This window comes from Triturus cristatus, chromosome 3_1 (assembly GCF_964204655.1).
Source record: "Triturus cristatus chromosome 3_1, aTriCri1.1, whole genome shotgun sequence".
Taxonomy (NCBI): Eukaryota; Metazoa; Chordata; class Amphibia; order Caudata; family Salamandridae; genus Triturus; species Triturus cristatus.
The window spans coordinates 994,506,675-994,523,283 of NC_140583.1; the positions used below are offsets into that span (position 1 = coordinate 994,506,675).

General features: G+C 43.4%; 1 protein-coding gene across 3 annotated transcripts in view; it reads right to left on the reverse strand.

Annotated features, from left to right (window-relative positions):
* The window catches only part of LOC146861373 (troponin T, cardiac muscle-like), a 195,709-nt gene that overhangs the window by 58,776 nt on the left and 120,324 nt on the right, over positions 1 to 16,609 (reverse strand). The window contains exons 6-8 of one of the 3 annotated variants that reach the window (XM_085645675.1): positions 8,748 to 8,777; positions 5,916 to 5,934; positions 3,604 to 3,664 (exon numbers count right to left, since the gene is read on the reverse strand). In XM_085645675.1, coding sequence (XP_085501801.1) covers positions 3,604 to 3,664; positions 5,916 to 5,934; positions 8,748 to 8,777 — 110 coding nt within the window. Of the gene's footprint in view, positions 1 to 3,603; positions 3,665 to 5,915; positions 5,938 to 8,747; positions 8,778 to 16,609 lie in introns of all 3 variants that reach the window. The other 2 variants (XM_085645674.1, XM_085645676.1) reach the window with 2 other exon arrangements.

Here is a 16,609-nt window from a genome sequence, read left to right on the forward strand (position 1 = left end):
AAATTTAAGCCAGTCTAGCACAATGTCTGAGAACAACAACAAGCAGTGAGAGGAAACTAAAAAAGTAAATATGCAAATCACATTGGGAACTCCTGAACAATCTCACCAACAAAGTGCACAGACATTGACCCTGGTGTGGTGCTTCTACCTGATGAGCATGCCCTCTGCACTACCCATGACAATGGTTACAATTTTCAGCCTTCAACAGCACGTAGATACACATGCAGCAACTCTAGCATGGGAACTGGTTCCAGAAGAAGTGAGAGGTGTTCCCGGGCAACACTAGTGCTCCTTTTGTCTCTGTTGAGCTGCGCAACGGCAACTGCTAGTGCTGGCAACCTGTGCCCCTGATCCAGCGCTCATGGACTGGAACGTGAATCTTGATGATGACTTCAGTAGATCTCTACTATAATATACATTTCTTGTTTGGTTTGTAGCAAGCCCTAACTCACTTTCCCCTATGGTACTGTGGTTACATTGATCTTTTGTTTAAGGAGTACTCAAAGCTTTGGAAGTGATCAATGATGATGGTATAAAATTGAAATTTGATCCCAGTAGCCAACAGTGAAGTGCAAGGAGACCGAAGAACCCTGGTGGAAAATCAAAAGATTTGGACCACAACTAGTTGGAACTGGGATCTTTGTTTTTTTTCTTTTTTAATCTCACTTCATTCATACTTTGATTTACGCCTGTCAATAACGGAAAAAGGCATCTAAAATCTTGTGGGTGGATCAAGAGCATGTAATTCATGGTATCCATCAAACTCTAATGCCTGTAACAGTAGAAGTAGAAGTACCGCACATCCATTGCACATCGTTAGACTTCCAGGTTTTGTAAAATTCCAGCACTTTGATTTGCTACAATACCTTAGCATAATATTATCCTATTACAGCTAGTAAGGTTTGGTCTGCAAACTAAGCCATGAACCAATCAACTAACAGTATATCGGAGGCCTAACCTTTAAGCTATTTTCTTAAATGTCTGTTAAATTGTTAGGGCTAAGGACCTGAGACATTCACTGTTGATCTTTAGTTTTAATGAATTAACTCCCAGTGTTTATATTACTAACATTTACTCTAAATTCATATTTATTATGCAATAGTCTATATTATTATATCTTTCACAATAAACATGTGTTGGGCCTTAACTCTGTGACCAGTCTACAAAAGACAGCCAGTGAAATTTTGGAGTCCCAACCTTCCATTGCAGACTAGGAATCCAGCTACATGGTGAATAGATACAACTATGCGTTAAGGGTTCGGGTAAATGCCTGTGTCAGAAATTGGGTTTTTAATTTGGAAGGGGGTATCACCCCCAACAATCTGGTAATGCTAAAACACAGTTCTTAGAGAGTAGGAGCTCAGTCCCTGGTAGTTATGGCAAAAGAAGAGAGGCAATTCCCTCAGAGAAATATGTGATTATTTCAAGCACTGCCAGCATTTTTAAGCTCGAGATAAAACAGAACAACATTTCCAAACCAATTTAGAACAAACAGAAAGTACAACTAGTAAAAATACACCAAAACAATAAAAATCGGATAAGGTGAACCAGAGAAATTAATTTAAAGTTTTAAGATGAAGAGCCCTTCAAAAATATATAGCACAAATATTGGTAAAGCACCAATATAAGTATCAGTTCATGTTGACCAGAACGTTGGAATGAGTTCAGGCTGATCACGAAGGAGCAGAGATTGGGTACCAGTCCAAGTTTTTAAACTTAGTCTTAGGTTATTTTTCAGAGCAAAAGTTTTTCCAGCGTGACAAGATCCAAATCTAAAGATATGAGGGCCGAATATGCTGTAAAACTCCAGCTGAAGTCATTGGATTTTAGTGCTAAACCATTAGAGCAAGATAAAGCTGCAGAGGTCACTTCGCCGCTGGGATAGATGTGTCACCTTGCTCTGGGATAGGTTTGTCACCTTGCCCTGGTCCAAGGATATACCTTTGGAGGATCCACAAGACCAGATACACCTGAACCAATTCTCAGAGTGGTACGAACATGGTTTAGTTGACATCCAAGAGCATGCCCTCTCTGGAAAAGATTCACCACCTTGTCCCTGTCCTTGGTTGGTGGAAAAAATTATTAAGGGCCTCATTTACATCATGGAAGTAAGAATACTCCATTACAATAGTGAAATAGCAGCCTTACTGCCAAGATGATGGTTCGCCCACCCGATTTAAATGTGGGAGGACTATTGGTGTAACCACATGGGAAACGACTCAGTCTCTGCAGTGGCTACACCTCTCTGGCGGCTCAACAGAGTAAGGACTAGAAGAGGTTGACCTCTGTGTCCGTCAACTGCAAACATACAAGTCAGTTTTCACTGTCGGTCATTGACAGAAAAACTCTGGTGGTAAGGGACAGTCAAAACTGTGTAATGCCCCCTCATCGTGTGACATGGCTCCCATGACATTTTTGTTTATTTTCAAAAAGAAAATACCACTTCAGGATTTTCATCTTGGAAAAAATATACGTTTGACAGAAGGTTTAGTCATTTTGACAGAGCCATCTGTCAAACTTAAAAAAGAATTGACGGGAACTGCCATGATGGCGGTTCCTGCCAGTGCTTTAGAAATGACCACCTGCTTGGTGATAATTTCTAAATTTAGGACATTAAAATTAAATATTAAAGTTATTTTTCCTCTAAAGTCCATATCTCCATTGTTGTGTTATATAGCTTGATAAAATACCAGAAAATTCACAGAGAGGCAACCAACTACTGTTCAGGTGACATGCTTTATGAAGTTCAGGGTTTTATTTTACATGTTTTGAGCCACAATTTTAACTACTTAGGCCATGCCTCTTGGAAAAGATTTCTAGTTCCACAGTTTGGGCCATGTCACTTATATAGACCCCACCTTTTTCGTTCTACTTAATGCCCTAACTAGGGTTTAATTATTTAGCATGCTGTGTGTGTACAGAGGGGGTGGGTGAGAAGTGAGGGATACTCCTGGAATTTGCACTCAACATCAGTTGTATTTGCAAGGCAATGATTTTAAAAGGGATCGTGAAATTATGCCCCACCATTGCTAGGAACTTAGTGGCACATTTACAATGGAATGGCGGAGCGTGGCGTTAAGCTAAAATTGGTAACACTGCGCTGCGCCATTCTGAAAATGCAGGGATGCGCCGTATTTACAATGATACGGCGCACCCCAGAGTTTTCGCTGGTGCTAAATTCAGTTGCCTAGTGCCAATGCAGGTACTCCCGAACCATAGTGCAAGGGTGCCTGTGTTGAGGAAATGATTGTTTATGTGCAGGAAGATGTCCAGTAGCACATGCAACATGTTGATGAAGAGCAACTGAACTGATGATAGAAAGTGTACGTCTTCAAGGTGTAGAAAGTATTTTGGGTGTTGTCTTCGCAGTTGTAATTTTTTGTTTACCTTTCTTCTTGCCAGTGTTAAGGCTGAAAATCGCTTACTTCAGACTGCACGTTTGAAACTGGTCCTCATTTGATGTAACTCAAGGGGATAAAAGTCTGCCATGATGGAGAGGAATCTGGAGAACTAGACTAGCCCTTGCTCTTTTTTAAATTGTCCAGAGGTCCTACATTTGAAAGTAGAAGTAAACGTTACTATGACTTGAACCACTAAACTTACATCAAAGTCCACTTTTTCGCCATCTGGGATTTTGAGGGGCAGCAGGTTTGGCATAAACAACCTGCAGCAGGAAAGAAATAGACAATTTATTTGGCAAAGTTAACAACAGCACTCAGGAGTGTGTCACGGGTGCATGGGGTAGGGTTCCTTAATTGTTTACTCCTTGCATCATCTACCTGGCCATGTTTGAGGCCTTTATTAATAACCCTGGGCGTAGTTCGCGAAGTAGCACTACGCGAAGCTACGCAAAGTGCACTTCGCACTACGCGAGCTACGCGTAGCACTTCGCGAACTGCGTAGTACCCTGTTCGCACTGTGTAAGATGCCGTTTTCAATTATTGCACAGTGCGGACAAGCATCCGGCACTGTGCAATCATTGAAAACGGCATCTTGCACAGTGCGAGCTGTAGTTTTCTGCCGCTTGAGTAGATTTTTACTCGAGCGGCAGCTTTCTCAACGTGGACTGGTAGTTTCTCATCGCGAGCGGTCGCGAGCATACGCGACCACTCACAATGAGAAACCTGACCCCCCCGGCGTTGAGAATCTCGCCGGGATGTCCTTTTGCTTGCTCGCGGTCGCCAACTTGATGTTGAGGACCGCGAGCAAGCAAAAATGACCGCTGCACTACACAACGCTATGCTACGCATGTTTGCACTGTGCTACGTGCAATTAGTGTAGTGCGAAGTAGCGCAAACATCGCAAACTACGCGAGCGTAGCGTAGTGCTTTGACCAGGCTTATTTATTAATTCAAAGCTATCGTGCTATTAGCATGCAGTACATATATGGTATAACCTAAGTCATATAACTGTAACATTACTACGGATTTAATTTTTCTTTAAAAAATTGATATTTGAAAGAGCAAAATGAATTGTCTGGTCTTGATCCCGGAGTTTAGTTACATAAGGCCTACAAAGGTTGAGGGCCAGGACGACTAATGATCATGCCACTAGAACACTCTGTGAGTGCAATCTTTTTCTATTTTGCCTGTCCTGTTTGTTGTTCTGCCTCCTTCCCGCAGTCCTTCTCTCAATTCTCTGCCCTCACACGTGACCTTGTCCCTGCCCCTGCTACAGTTTTGTCCAGCCATCTGTACTTTTCCCCAGTCATCCCCTGCATCATCATCCTCATTGTCCAGTCTGTATTCTCTACAAACCTGCCCCAAAACTCTTGCCAAGTCATTTGGAATGCCCAAACATGAGATTATTGCTTGCTTGGTCTCGAATAACTCCATCACTATCACACTGGAACCTCTCCCTCAAAGTCCCCCATCCTCCTATACTTCATATTAATCACCCTCGAACTCACTGGATACCAGTGCCCTTTGCACATGGCGATCTCGTGTCCATCTCGCTCTCTTCTTTACCATCTCTCTCCTCTCCAGTGCCATTCCTTGTGATAGTTGTCTTTTCACTCTCCCATGCACTTTTTGTTGTTCGCCCACATGTCCGTTCCACCATATTCGTCATATCTTGCGGTCCTTCTCATCATGTCACCTCATCTGCTGGGGCACCACCACTACTGATGCTACTGAAGATTGCTCTCCATTACCACCCTTGTCTCGCTTAGCCCTGTCGTTCTCTGACTGACTCTCTTCCTCTGTGGATGACCCATGCAAATCCCCAATATCTCCCACATTGACCAGCTCCTCGAATGACCTATAAGAGAGCTGTAGCGAACTGACTCAGTGACCCCAAACTCAGATATATAACAGATTACACCTTCCACTGTTTTAGTCTCACACGGACTGCTAACGTCTTGGCCCACTCCTTCAATTGTCATGTCTGCTCCTACTTCTAATTTCCTTTCTTCTCCTTGTATTTCCTTTGGGCATCTTCTTAAAGTGAGGGGTGCTCTGTTAACCTGCACCCTCTCTGTGCTGCTACATCCCTCGGCGCTGTTCCCATCACATTGGGAACATACACTTCTATAGCCTCACTCTTTCAAATGGGAATGCTGGATGTAAGAGATAGTGCTTCCTTTGCAAGGGGCCCGCCTTATTATCAGCTCGCTCCCTCCAGCTCCTTGGCCTACTGCCACCACAATACTCCACTCACTACTTGCTCTTCGACCCGTTTCGTATCACAACCACCTCTCTATTTCTCTCCATTTCTTTCACTCTTGCTTTTTCATATTTCTCTTTCTCTCTCTCTCTCTCTCTCTCTCTCTCTCTCTCTCTCTCTGTCATTTTCACTTTGTCTTTCTCTCGCTCTTCACCTCTTTCTCGCTTTTCCTTGCTTAGAATATACACACTGCTCAATTTAATCTTTTTTAAATTCAATCACATTTCAATTACACATATTATTTTACCTACTTTGGTTTGGTTTTTGATTCTTCTTTGGTCCATGTAATGCACAAAAAAGGGAAGAAAATATGCAATTAAAAGCAAAGCACGTGCTTAAATCTTCCACCTCCCTCCCTGCACACACACCACCCTGCAATGGTAGAGAAATAACTTGATATTCCGTTTTATGTCATTTCACTCAGTTCCCTCGTTAGCTGGGATTCTTCGGGATCCACCATTGTATTCTTACAATACTAAACAGAGCATTTCCTGAGGTAGACTCCCCAGAATCTGTATAGCCACCATTCACAACAATTTTCTCAAACAGACACAGATAAACTGCTATTTCAAATGACTTTCTGCACAAAACTGGAGAACCCATTTTCTACCTTGGGTCCAGTAAAGCTACACATAATCTGGGCAGCTTTCTGAAGGGCCTATTCACCAGTGGAATAATTTAAATATATTAATTATGTTTTATTTATCTTTTTTTAACATTTAATTAAATGTATGTATATTTTTAAGAAGTCAATATAAATTATTTAGTTTTAACATTATTTCCATGGGGTGTTATTTTAAATGCCTGTCTCCATTAATCTATATGGGAGGGTATTACAGTACCGGTGTTGGCCTTGTGTGTTGCTGGACTTACTCCAATCTGAGTTGGAGTATATTTAGTGCAGTTTTCTGTCCTTTTTAACTGCAGTAACTTTAGATGTACAGTTTGCAAACAGATGTGTGCGTACAGTACACTTTTGTGGGTGGCTCCATGTCCATCTGTAAACCACTTCCTAAAATTTCCTTAACCTCGCCTTACTTCTCCCTGAACCACTTCCATTTAGTAGTAAGTATTTACAATTTTCCAGCCACTCTGCCGGTCAACCCACATTTATTGCAAAAATGTAGGTAGATAATACAAAGCCCTCCAAGACGCAGGACCAGTATATCTGAACCACCTCCTCTCATTCCACGCACCCACCAGACACCTCTGCTCTGCACAACTGGCCCTAGCCACCGTCCCACGGATCCACGAGACAAGAACTGGAGGAAGAACTCACCTACCTCGCTGCCTGGACCTGGAACACCCTGCCTCTCCACCTCAGGCAATCCCCGTCACTGACCCGATTCAGGATAGATCAAAAGACCTGGCTCTTCGACTGAACCCCAGTGCTCAGACAGATCATCAGACCCCCGCCCCAGCGCCTTGAGACCCTGAGAGTAGCCGTGCTTGTTCATACCCCTGATTGATTGATTGATTGATTGACCTCCGCACGTAGGTTAGTGAATATAATTTCTTAGTATCTTGAGTAGTACTATTGTAGTACTACTCAACATACTACAAAATGTTATTTGTAAATTGGCCCCTCAGTGTCTATGGGGCATCTGAAAACCCCCCTGTAGATCATTAGTTTGCGATGGATGGCTAGAAAGTCTCAAGACGCCTGTCCCATTCTCGATATATGTTAAAATCCTCTATTGCGCAGCACACAACCATATGTCTGGTCTGTATCAGGTGCATTCAAAGATTTTAGCCTTTGTTTTAAAAAACGTTTGTGGCAAATATGTGTTATTAAGTCCCTGATGACAAGTTTTAGAAGAGCCAAAGTTTCTGGGTGGAATTTGAACAGTTTCAAGGCCTAGAAATATCAGGTCCACAAATTCTGGACCTGGAGAATTCTAGACCTTCAGACACCATAACCTTTTAAATACGGCATGCGCAGTGATAGCAATACAGCTAAACCCTCACCAAACACCTGCACGGTCTGAGCAGACTGAAGTCCTCCTGGACAAGATGAAGCCTGCTATTATCCGGCAACAACCCTCAACACCCCCCCTCCGGATTCCAACAATCTACTCCTTACTGGTCTTCCTGCAGAAAGTTTACATCTGCTCTGAGCAGGTTGAAAAGGTCAGTGATGTATGCCCCAGAATCAAGAAACACACTGGAGAAAGGGATTCAGTACTTTCAGGTCTATATGGTTATTCCTCATTCCAGGGAGAACATTTGTAATCACCTGATTGTTGGTGCGAGGATCAGAGACGTTTTGGGGCATGGGCAAAGAGGGTTATGGCTCAGGGCCCCAACCTTTCAGGGGGCCCCCTGAAAGAGCCAGCTCTGTTCTGCAGAGTCTTGCCCTTATGACCTTTAATAATTCTTAAACAGATTGTTTTAAATACCGTTTTCCTTTCATTTATTTTTAATATGATTGGTGTGTGATTTTCTATTGCAGATATTTCACAGAGAAATGTTGTTTTAATGTTTCATGCAGCATCCACAAAAAAAGTTTCTTTAAGATCGAAACAGGAGCACACATATTAGAAATGGGAGGGTGTCATAGAGATTATCTGCAGTAATATTAGTGAGCTGCTGCTGTGTTGCAATATTGAAAACCCACGTCACTATCTCTGAATATTAGATGAAAACACATTTCGAATTTGGACCAGTGTACCTGTGCACTGTCAGTGACCTGGCCAAAGAGGGCTGAAATTGGATCATAAATTCAAATCCATTCTGTAAAGGGGCCCCCAAAATAAGTTTATCCCAGGGCCCCCAATATCCTTAAAGGAATCAGAGTTTCAGGTCGTCCAGTATCTCTGCACCAAAAATCGGCACACTCATAATCAGGGCCATAGTTTGAAATTATTTTGTTTGCATTTACATCTTGTTTTCTTAGTCAGTTTATAATTTCATGTTTTAGATTATGTATTTGTTTGAAAGCATCATATTAAATTAATTTAAATCACAGCTTCCAATCAATGGTGCACAGACTGGGGACGGAATTTCAGCAGGACCTTTGTTGTTTCAGCGATGGGTGACAAAAGGGTATGGCTGGGACTGGCTGCTAAAGTATGGAAAATTACCTCCCCCATGCTCCTGTTCTCCATCGCCACCTGGTGGAAACAAACATCATTGCACTGTTAAGGCAGATTTAGGTACAGGCGAATGCACCATAGTATGGTAAAATTTCTTTTTAACAGTCCTCAGTCCAAAAACTAATTGACAGAATGACTGGATGTCTAAATAGTAAGTTTTAATACCATACAATGTAGTTAGGAAATGCTTGAAGACAATACATAATAGACCCTTAAAACTCCAACAAAAGTGATTAGAACTGGGAGATGTCTAGAAAAGGATGACCGAAGTGGTATACTAGAAAACATTTTCAAAAATGTACAATGAATTTGATGCACCAACATAGTATATATATTGTATTTTTTCTATTTCCATTCTATGGTTAGCAGTTTTGGCGGTTCACTACATGCTATTTAAACTCTATGATCTTTGTACATGTCATGTGATCAAGACCGGGTTCCCCGGTCGAAACGCGTCATGCTGCTGTTTTGAAGAATAAAAGCACTTTATTTTGCAGTCACGGAGTGGTCTGTTCCTGCTGTTGCATTATTTGCATTTTGAAGGACTTTGGAAATCATATATCTATCTATCTATCTATCTATCTATCTATCTATCTATCTATCTATCTATCTATCTATCTATCTATCTATCTATCTATCTATCTATCTATCTATCTATCTATCTATATATATATATATATATATATATATATATATATATATATATATATATATATATATAACCTACTGGCAGTTGCCAGTAGGTAGTTATAGTTAGGACCTATTTTCCATTGGAAATCCGCAACATTCTATTTGGAATAATGTTGGGGCCGATTGACGAATCTTCGCAAAATTTTCAAAACTTTTGGCCAGCTCCGGTCCGCTCCTATCCAGACAGTTTCACGGTGATTCGTCAAGCGGGGGCCGAGAAAAAAGGGGGGTCCCAAAACACGTTTTCCCCCTGCATTTTCCCATAGGACCTGTTGACGCAGCTACAGCCCGAACTGCTGAACGGAATTACACCAAATTTGGTAAAGAGGTAGTCCTCAGTTCAGACTTGTGCCTTTTGCTTAAATGGTGTAAATCTGTTCAGTAGTGCCTGAGAAAATCAAAAGTAAAATCACATATATATCTGGGCGGAGCCTAACCACACATCTCATCGTGAGATCTGATTGGCTGTCAGCACTTCATCCAAGAAGTGTTGGCAGCCATCTTGGGACCAATATACATGATAGCACCTCATTAAAAAGCATTGCAGTTAATAGAAGGTTTTAAGACTTTAGTTACATTATAAATCATTTGTTGATGGTACCATACCCATTTTAGAAATTGTGGTGTGTTCTAAGGTGATTTTACCATGTGAAAAAACCTTCTGCTGTGATATCATGAATCATGCTTGAGAGAAAACTATTTTCTCATGCTTTTCTCACAGAGGTTTGGAAGGTGATCTATAAGCTAAACTGGGAGCATATTTTCTGTAAATTCACATTATCTTTCTCAGTCATGTGAGAATGAAGTCAGACATTCTCATTAAAACATGTACATCCAACAAGGGCAAAGACTGTCAGTTGATTCCTTTGTGTTCTACTGCAGCTTCCCAGAGTGTTCTAAAGAACAACTAGAGCGCTAACAGTCCTACTTATGCCAAACGTATGGCACACCTGAAGCCATCTTGGTTGGAATAAAGTGGTGACTCTTAAAACATTTAATTTAAAAAGGAACAAAATGAGGGGTTCATTTTGCCATAGAAAGTATGATTAGTGCTGCAGAAAGAAAAATTAGGGCACATTTTGAGTGACTTCTCAAATCCTCTTCTATTTCATTTAAAAATTCTGCCATGCAGACTGAAACATGCCCTTTGAATACCAGCAGCAGACTTCCCTGGTGAGAAGTAGCTTTACTACAGTCATCTAATGAGCAACTAGAGTGCTAACATTCAGAATTTATGGCAAATGTGTGACACATCTGAATGCCTTCTTGATGGAACCAAAGTAAAAAACTGAAAGTATTTCCTACTGAGCAGACTGCAGTAAATGAGGAAATTAGGAAACTTCATAACAAATAAATCTCCCAAGATGGCCACCAGAGACAAAAGAGCCCAAATGTAGCACAAATATCACCCAGATGTAGCCCAAGTATAGCACAATGACAGAATGTCCCAGAGTGTTCTAACGAGCAACTAGAGCGCTAACAGTCTTACTTACGACAAAAGTATGGCACACCTGAAGCCATCTTGATTGGAATAAAGTGGTAACACTTAAAACATTTAAATTACAAAGGAACAAAATGAGGGGGTTCATTTTGCCATAGAAATTATGATTAGTGCTGCAGAAAGAAAACTTAGGGCACATTTTGACTTCTCAAATCCTCTTCTATTTCATAAAATAATTCTGACATGCAGACTGAAACATGCACTTTGAATACCAGCAGCAGACTTCCCTGGTGAGCAGTAGTTTTACTACAGTGATCTAATGAGCAACTAGAGTGCTAACATTCAGAATTTATGGCAAATGTGTGACACATCTGAATGCCATCTTGATGGAACCAAAATAAAAAACTGAAAGTATTCCCACTGAGGAGACTGCAGTAAATGAGGAAATTAGGAAACTTCATAACAAATAAATCTCCCAAGATGGCCACCAGAGACAAAAGAGCCCAAATGTAGCCCAAATATCACCCAGATGTAGCCCAAGTATAGCCCAATGACAGAAGTGTGCCAAACACTTATCTTTTGTGTATTTGCAGTTTTTATGTAGTGCAGACTTGTCAGGTATTGGAGTGCTTTACATGAGCATTGGTTACATCACACAAGATCAAATTCATGTTGGTTGTAGACATGGGGAGATTAAGTGATTTGACCAGAATCACAGAATGTTGATCTGAAGCAGAAACTCCAACCTGGTTCCCCAGTTGCAAAGTCTGCAGCTCTGGAAGTAACACCACATCCTCTTCCCTAGGTGTGACATTTAATCAAGTGGTCAACTGGATAAAAAAACATAAAGATTACAAATAATTTAAAAGTTCTTTGTCACTATTTGAAAACTCAGAAAATATCTCCTCATTTGAGTTTTTTAGAGCACTAACCATAATTTTGATGCAAATAAGACCCTCTCATATATGTAATTTCGAAGGAAATACTCTAGGTATTACAGTTTTGATTACATCAAGATGACGTCAGGCGTTCCACACTTTTGTAATAATTATAGAATGTTAGCAATCTAGTTGTTCATTGGGATACTGTTGAGAGGCAGAGGCCAGGGGTACGGACTCTGAAAATTGAAGGCAGGTAGGAGAGTGCAGATGCAACAATTTGACCACACTGGGCAGGCAGGAAGGGCAGTGGCAGCACAACAGACTATGGAGGGCAGTGGAAAGGGGGGCAGGGGCAACAAACCATCAATACAGGACTGGCAAGAGAGGCTGTGGCAATATAATAGACCATTGTGGGCAGAAGGAAGAGGCAGTGGTAGTACAACCATACATGCCAACAGACCAGTTTCAGCCAGGAAACGTCCAATGTTTTTAAGCTCAAATGGGCTTTATTTGATCTGTCTCCTATCTACAATCTCCTCTTTTTCAATGTAGCTCAAAGGGGAAAATCAATACCCCAGTTTTTTTTCAAAATCTCCCTCTTACCAAGTTCAAAATGTTCGCAAGTATGGTACGTTGGATCATGGTAGGCAGGAGGAATTGGGGTAGGGACATGGACTCGGGTAACAGAGGACAGGAGGTACATGGAGAGGTGCACCAAACTGACCCTACAGGGCAGGCATAAGGGTTTGCAGCAGCACAATACAGCACACAGGGCATGCGGGACGGGAGTGCAGCACAACAATCCATAGAAAGCAATAGGGAGGGGACAGGACCGTGCACATGGACAACAGAGAACAGAGGGGAAAGAGGCAATGGTAGCTAGCTGACCATAATGGACAGACAGGAGAGAAAGCTGCAGCATAACAGACCATAAAGGCAGGAGGGAAGGATCAGGGGCATTACAATGGAACAGACAAGCCAGGAGGGAGGGAATAGGGGTCTGCACATGGAAACAGAGGGCTGGGGGCAAGGGGGCAGGGCAGGAGCAGCAAGATGACCATGGAGGTCAGGCAGGATGGGCACTAGAAACAAGACGCACCATGGAGAGCAACAATGAGACTATGATGGCATACACACAGACCATGGAGGGAAGTTGGGAGGGGGTCAGGGGCAGCTAGCTGACCACACAGGGAAGGTGGGGGGGGGGCCATGGCAGCACAGAAGACCAAGCATGGCAAGCGGGAGGGTTAGTGGCAGCACAATGGCTATGATGGGCAAGAAGGAGGGTGCAGGGGCATGCACAAAGGACCATGGAGGATAGAAGGGAGGGTCAGGACCTAGGCACAGACAAGAGAGTTCAGGGGAAGGGGCCTCACAACAGACCACGCAGGGCAGGCAGGAGGAGCAGTTTCAGCACAACAGACCAGGGAGGGCAGAAGGGTGTGGCAGTAAAATGGACCATGGAGGACAGGAGGAAGGGGGTAGGGGCATGGCATGTGGACAGGCAGTGTGGAGGTGGCAGGGACAGGTTACAGTCATCTGACAATGCTAGGCAGGTGGGAGGGGAGTGGCAGCTCAACAGAACACTCAGAGAAGATAGGAGTGGCAGGTCCATGGAACATGGTGGGCAAAAAGGAAGGAGCAGGGGCATGCACAAAGACATCGGAGGGCAGGAGGAAGTAGAATAGGGGCAGCAAGCTAAGCACAGAGGCTAAGCAGGAGGTCAATGATGGGCCATAGAATTGGGCAATGGAGGGCAGGAGGAATGGACTGGCACATCATGCTAAATGGAGGGCAGTGCCAGCACATCAGACCATGCATGGCAGGAGGGAGGAGGCTAGTCCATGGATTCAGACAACAGAGGATAGGGAGGAGGTGGATGGGGCAGCAGGCTAACTGTTCAGAGAAGGTGGGTATTAGGAACTTTATTGTTTTTAAAATGTGTGTCTGTGCGAACTACTTAAAATATGAACAAGTATGCAGCATAATCTCACTTTTATTCAGGAAGAAGAGGACGTTTGTGACTGTGACTCCGGGCTCATTTGGCAGAAACACCCCCTGACCCTCCACCCCCCATCGCAAAATGTAATGCCCGTGAAAAGGGTAGGTGGACGCAGTGTTATATAGAACATAGTCCTGAGAGCACGATTGAAAATGAAAACTAGATATAGTATATGGTATAAACTATGCACCAAAAAGTGTGATATAAGATGAACCGGGGCGTGAAATATAATATGCAATACATTGTGCGCAATGACAGAGTCATTGGAGAGCGCGAGATAGCACAGGTACTAGCGCGTGCTATGCGATATGTGCCTTGGAGTGTAAAATGCACAGGGCAGTGTTGTGTAACCTAACTAGTCTCTAAAGTTGTAATATAAAATACGTGCTGGGGAGTGTAACGTTGCATATGCACTGTGACAAAGATACGGATCCCAGATTGTAATATGTATGGCATAGTGCTGTGCGTTAACATAGGCATCGAGGAAGGCACGTTAGATGGGGCAATATAACCCGTGCGAAGGAAAGTGTGGCATGACATATTCACGGGGTGGTGTTAGAGTGCACATGGGCTAGAGAGTGTCCTAGCATACGCACTAGCTGGTGGAATACAACACAGAGGTGTGAGGCACTCGGCAGGCACTGGTGGGTATAACACAGCATTGGGCTCAGCCAGGAGCACGCTGTGACTCTCAAGTGAGGTTCGTCTCCTTTCCAGAGAGTAAAATAAAAAGTATTACACATCCGGCGGTGGATGTGTGTTTTATTAATTGTGAGGGGGGTTTCTTGCATAGTTTGGTCGAATTTCTGTCGAATCCGCTTTGAATGGCTTGGTGTGCGTGTATATTAAATGTGCCCGTCAAAGCTACCGATGTTTGTATAAATAAAAAACAAGGGTGTCTACTTGGAGAGTACCCACCGGCGGGGGCGCCGGGATTAGGCACGGTAGGGCGTCAGACACGTCAGACCTTCACTAGCGGTGTAAATACATTCCTTGTGGATTAATTCTATGCATAGTCGCCTTTTAATGAATATCACGCAAATCGTCATGGTGATAGGTACATACGGTTTGTCCAGCATGTCCTAGGTTTTTCTATAAATATATATTTTTTTAAAATAATAAAAAACAAAGGCCGGCCCCAGGGGATGGGGTCCCCGGGGCCATAAGTGGCCTGAGGAGGGGGGCATAGCAGCCCCCTCCTAAAGATTTTTTTTTTAAAAAGGCCATGACCCGGGGGTTGGGGTCCCCGGGGGCCGATTAAAGCCTTGGGAGGCCAAATTTACTTTTTTTCAACAAAAAAAATTAGGGTGCAGGCCCTGGGGGATGGGGTCCCCAGGGCCAGTAAATTAGAAAAAGAAGGGGGGGCCACGCCCCCTCCTTGCAGCACTCTGCAAACGCGCCCCCTAGCCAGTTGTAAGTTGGGGAATTAATTCCCCTTCAATACTGAGGGTCCCTGAGGGCCAACTAGACCAACAGGTATCTCCAGTATGTGCCAGGGAGTTGCGTTGCAGACAGGTGTTCTGAGGCCACGCCCCTTTTTACACCTCTATGCAACGCAGCTCTGTGGCGCTTACTGGAGGTACCTAGTGGGCTAGTTTGACCCTAGGGACCCTTAGGATTCAAGGGGACTTAATCTCTCAACTTAGAACGGCCACAGGGCACGTTTACACAGTGGTGAAGGGAGGGGCCGGGGCCTGAGGTGACGTGTGCAAACACGCCCTGTGGCGCGTTTTAAGTTGGGGAAATAATTCCTTTTCAATCCTGAGGGACCCTGGGGGCCAACTAACCCACCAGGTGCTTCCAGTAAGCGACACTGCTCTGCGTTGCAGAGAGGTGGTGCAAGCCGTGCCCCTTTTTACACCTCTCTGCAATGGCGCTTACTGGACGTACCTAGTGGGCTATTTTGCCTCTAGGGATCCTCAGGATTCAAGGGGACTTAATCTCCCAACTTAAAAAATGGCCACAGGGCGTGTTTACACAGTGGGGAAGGGAGGGGACGGAGCCTAAGGGGACGTGTGCAAACACGCCCTATGGCGCATTTTAAGTTGGGGAAATAATTCCCCTCCAATTCTGAGGGCCCCTGGGGGCTAACTAGCCCACCAGGTGCTTCCAGTAAGCGCCACTGCGCTGCGTTGCAGAGAGGTGGTCTAGGCCGTGCCCCTTTTTACATCTCTCTGCAACGCAGCTCTGTGGCGCTTACTAGTTGGACCCTAGGGACCCTCAGGATTCAAGGGGACTTAATCTCGTATCAAGACAATGGACATACCAATATCAGTTACAACAACCTATTCAGTAATTCTAAGATCCACATACACATCCACTCATTCACCAACAGTCCTATACAGTCACTCATACATGTACTCACTCATCATATGTACTCATACACCTATACATCCTGTTACACAACGCCACTCATCCATAGAGTTACTCACACACATAGTCACTCATGCTAATAAAGAATCAAACATCCATTTACTTGCATATACAGTTATACACACACCACCACACTTACTTCTACAGAAACTTACACATACTTGGTCTTTTAAACAATCACTTATAGAAACACATACTTATTCATACAGGAACTCTTTCAATCTCTCACTCTCACATATACTCACTTATATACACCAATAGTCACATATACTAGTTTAAAACATATGTAGTTACTCATAAAGACACTATTGAGACAGTCATTCACTCACTAACATACCCATGCACACACTCATCCACCCATACAGTCCTGCACACATGCTGTCTTCAACACATACAAACAGTGAGTCACTCATTCGTGCACCTATGCACTACGTAATACCCCCCACCGAACCATACAGACACT